Here is a 2,158-nt window from a genome sequence, read left to right as displayed (position 1 = left end):
TAAAATCTATCAGTATCGGTGATCAATACCACGTGACTTAAGTGTTATTGTCAGATAGATTTTATCTTTTCCTACTGTCTTATCTGTGATGATAATTCAGTTAAACGATCAATCCTTTCAAATGATTTTGCCTTACTCGAAAATAACACATACAAGTGGTCCATTTTACCCTGGGTCTGTGTACTGTGTACTGGGTCTGTGTACTGGGTTTGTGTACTGGGTCAGTGTACTGGGTCTGTGTACTGTGTATTGGGTCTGTGTACTGGGTCTGTGTACTGGGTCTGGGTCTGTGTACTGTGTACTGGGTCTGTGTACTGGGTCTGTGTACTGGGTCTGTGTACTGGGTCTGTGTACTGGGTCTGTGTACTGGGTCTGTGTACTGGGTCTGTGTACTGTATACTGGGTCTGTGTACTGGGTCTGTGTTCTGGGTCTGTGTACTGGGTCTGTGTACTGTATACTGGGTCTGTGTACTGGGTCTGTGTACTGGGTCTGTGTACTGTGTACTGGGTCTGTGTACTGGGTCTGTGTACTGGGTCTGTGTACTGGGTCTGTGTACTGGGTCTGTGTACTGGGTCTGTGTACTGTATACTGGGTCTGTGTACTGGGTCTGTATACTGGGTCTGTGTACTGGGTCTGTGTACTGGGTCTGTGTACTGGGTCTGTGTACTGGGTCTGTGTACTGAGTCTGTGTACTGGGTCTGTGTACTGTGTACTGGGTCTGTGTACTGGGTCTGGGTCTGTGTACTGTGTACTGGGTCTGTGTACTGGGTCTGTGTTCTGGGTCTGTGTACTGGGTCTGTGTACTATATACTGGGTCTGTGTACTGGGTCTGTATACTGGGTCTGTGTACTGGGTCTGTGTACTGGGTCTGTGTACTGGGTCTGTATACTGGGTCTGTGTACTGGGTCTGTGTACTGGGTCTGTGTACTGGGTCTGTGTACTGTATACTGGGTCTGTGTACTGGGTCTGTGTACTGTATACTGGGTCTGTGTACTGGGTCTGTGTACTGGGTCTGTGTACTGGGTCTGGGTCTGTGTACTGTGTACTGGGTCTGTGTACTGGGTCTGTGTTCTGGGTCTGTGTACTGTGTACTGTATCTGTGTACTGGGTCTGTGTACTGTGTACTGGGTTCTGTGTACTGGGTCTGTGTACTGTGTACTGGGTTTGTGTAGTGTGTACTGGGTCTGTGTACGGGGTTTGTGTACTGGGTCTGTGTACTGTGTAGTGTGTACTGGGTCTGTGTAGTGTGTACTAGGTCTGTGTACGGGGTTTGTGTACTGGGTCTATGTACTGGGTCTGGGTAGGGTTTTCCCTTTTTATATAATTTATTTCATAAAATACTACTACACAAATCAACTGTTGTTTTGTTTTGTCTTCAAGTTGTTTTTTTACTTGCAGCCTAAGTGACAGTTTTCTAATCTGCTCTCCTTGTGCCCCCCCCCCCCCCCCCCCCCATAAATCCCTCTAAAAGGTAATGGTTTAGTAGGTGAAACAACACTCGCTATCTGGTTCAGATCTGCCATATTTATAACCTCACCCCCCCCGCCACCGTCTCGCTAGTCATTGACTGTCAAGGAACCTGAAACATCACATGCTCGTGATGACGAAAATGTTTACAATGTATTGTAGTGGGTCACTGGCTACTGCGGAGTAGAACGAAACTTGGAGAAAGTTAGATATTGCATTTCTAAATCAAGATATATATATATATATATATATATATATATATATATATATATATATATATATATATATATATATATATATATATATATATAAACACATTATGATTATACAATAAATAATTTGTACTTTTTCCCTAACATAATATGTACAATTTACCGAATTTACCGATTAGCAAGTTCTTTCATTATTGATATTTACTCTGGAAAGGATATACCATGATCTCCCCTCCCCCCCCCTTTATAAACTCACCACTATACTATGCTCTCATATGCCCCTATATATACTCCCATATACCATACCCCTATAACCTCACCACTACAACATGTTCCCATATAACACTTGTCTTTATACATGCTTTTGTACATCATACTCCCCTGTAACCTAACACATATAACATGCTCCCACATAACAATGGCCTCTATACAAACTCCCGTATGCCATACCCCTATGAACTCACCAATATACCATCTT

The 2,158-nt window shown here is 43.4% G+C and overlaps 1 protein-coding gene across 1 annotated transcript; it reads right to left on the bottom strand.

The window, feature by feature from the left end:
• Nucleotides 1-221: 221 nt before the first annotated feature.
• On the bottom strand, nucleotides 222-1,904 carry LOC131934671 (uncharacterized). Its single transcript, XM_059290754.1, has 2 exons — nucleotides 1,886-1,904; nucleotides 222-1,258 (listed from the first exon to the last, which is right to left on the bottom strand). The coding sequence occupies exons 1-2, from the start codon at nucleotides 1,902-1,904 to the stop codon at nucleotides 222-224; spliced, it is 1,056 nt and encodes a 351-aa protein (XP_059146737.1).
• Between the last annotated feature and the right edge of the window lie 254 nt (nucleotides 1,905-2,158).

Source organism: Physella acuta, unplaced genomic scaffold (genome assembly GCF_028476545.2).
Source record: "Physella acuta isolate Inbredline_101_S28 unplaced genomic scaffold, ASM2847654v3 ptg000115l, whole genome shotgun sequence".
In the NCBI taxonomy this organism is placed as follows: Eukaryota; Metazoa; Mollusca; class Gastropoda; family Physidae; genus Physella; species Physella acuta.
The sequence above is the reverse complement of the archived record's forward strand: the minus strand, read 5'-3'. Positions and strand labels throughout refer to the sequence as shown.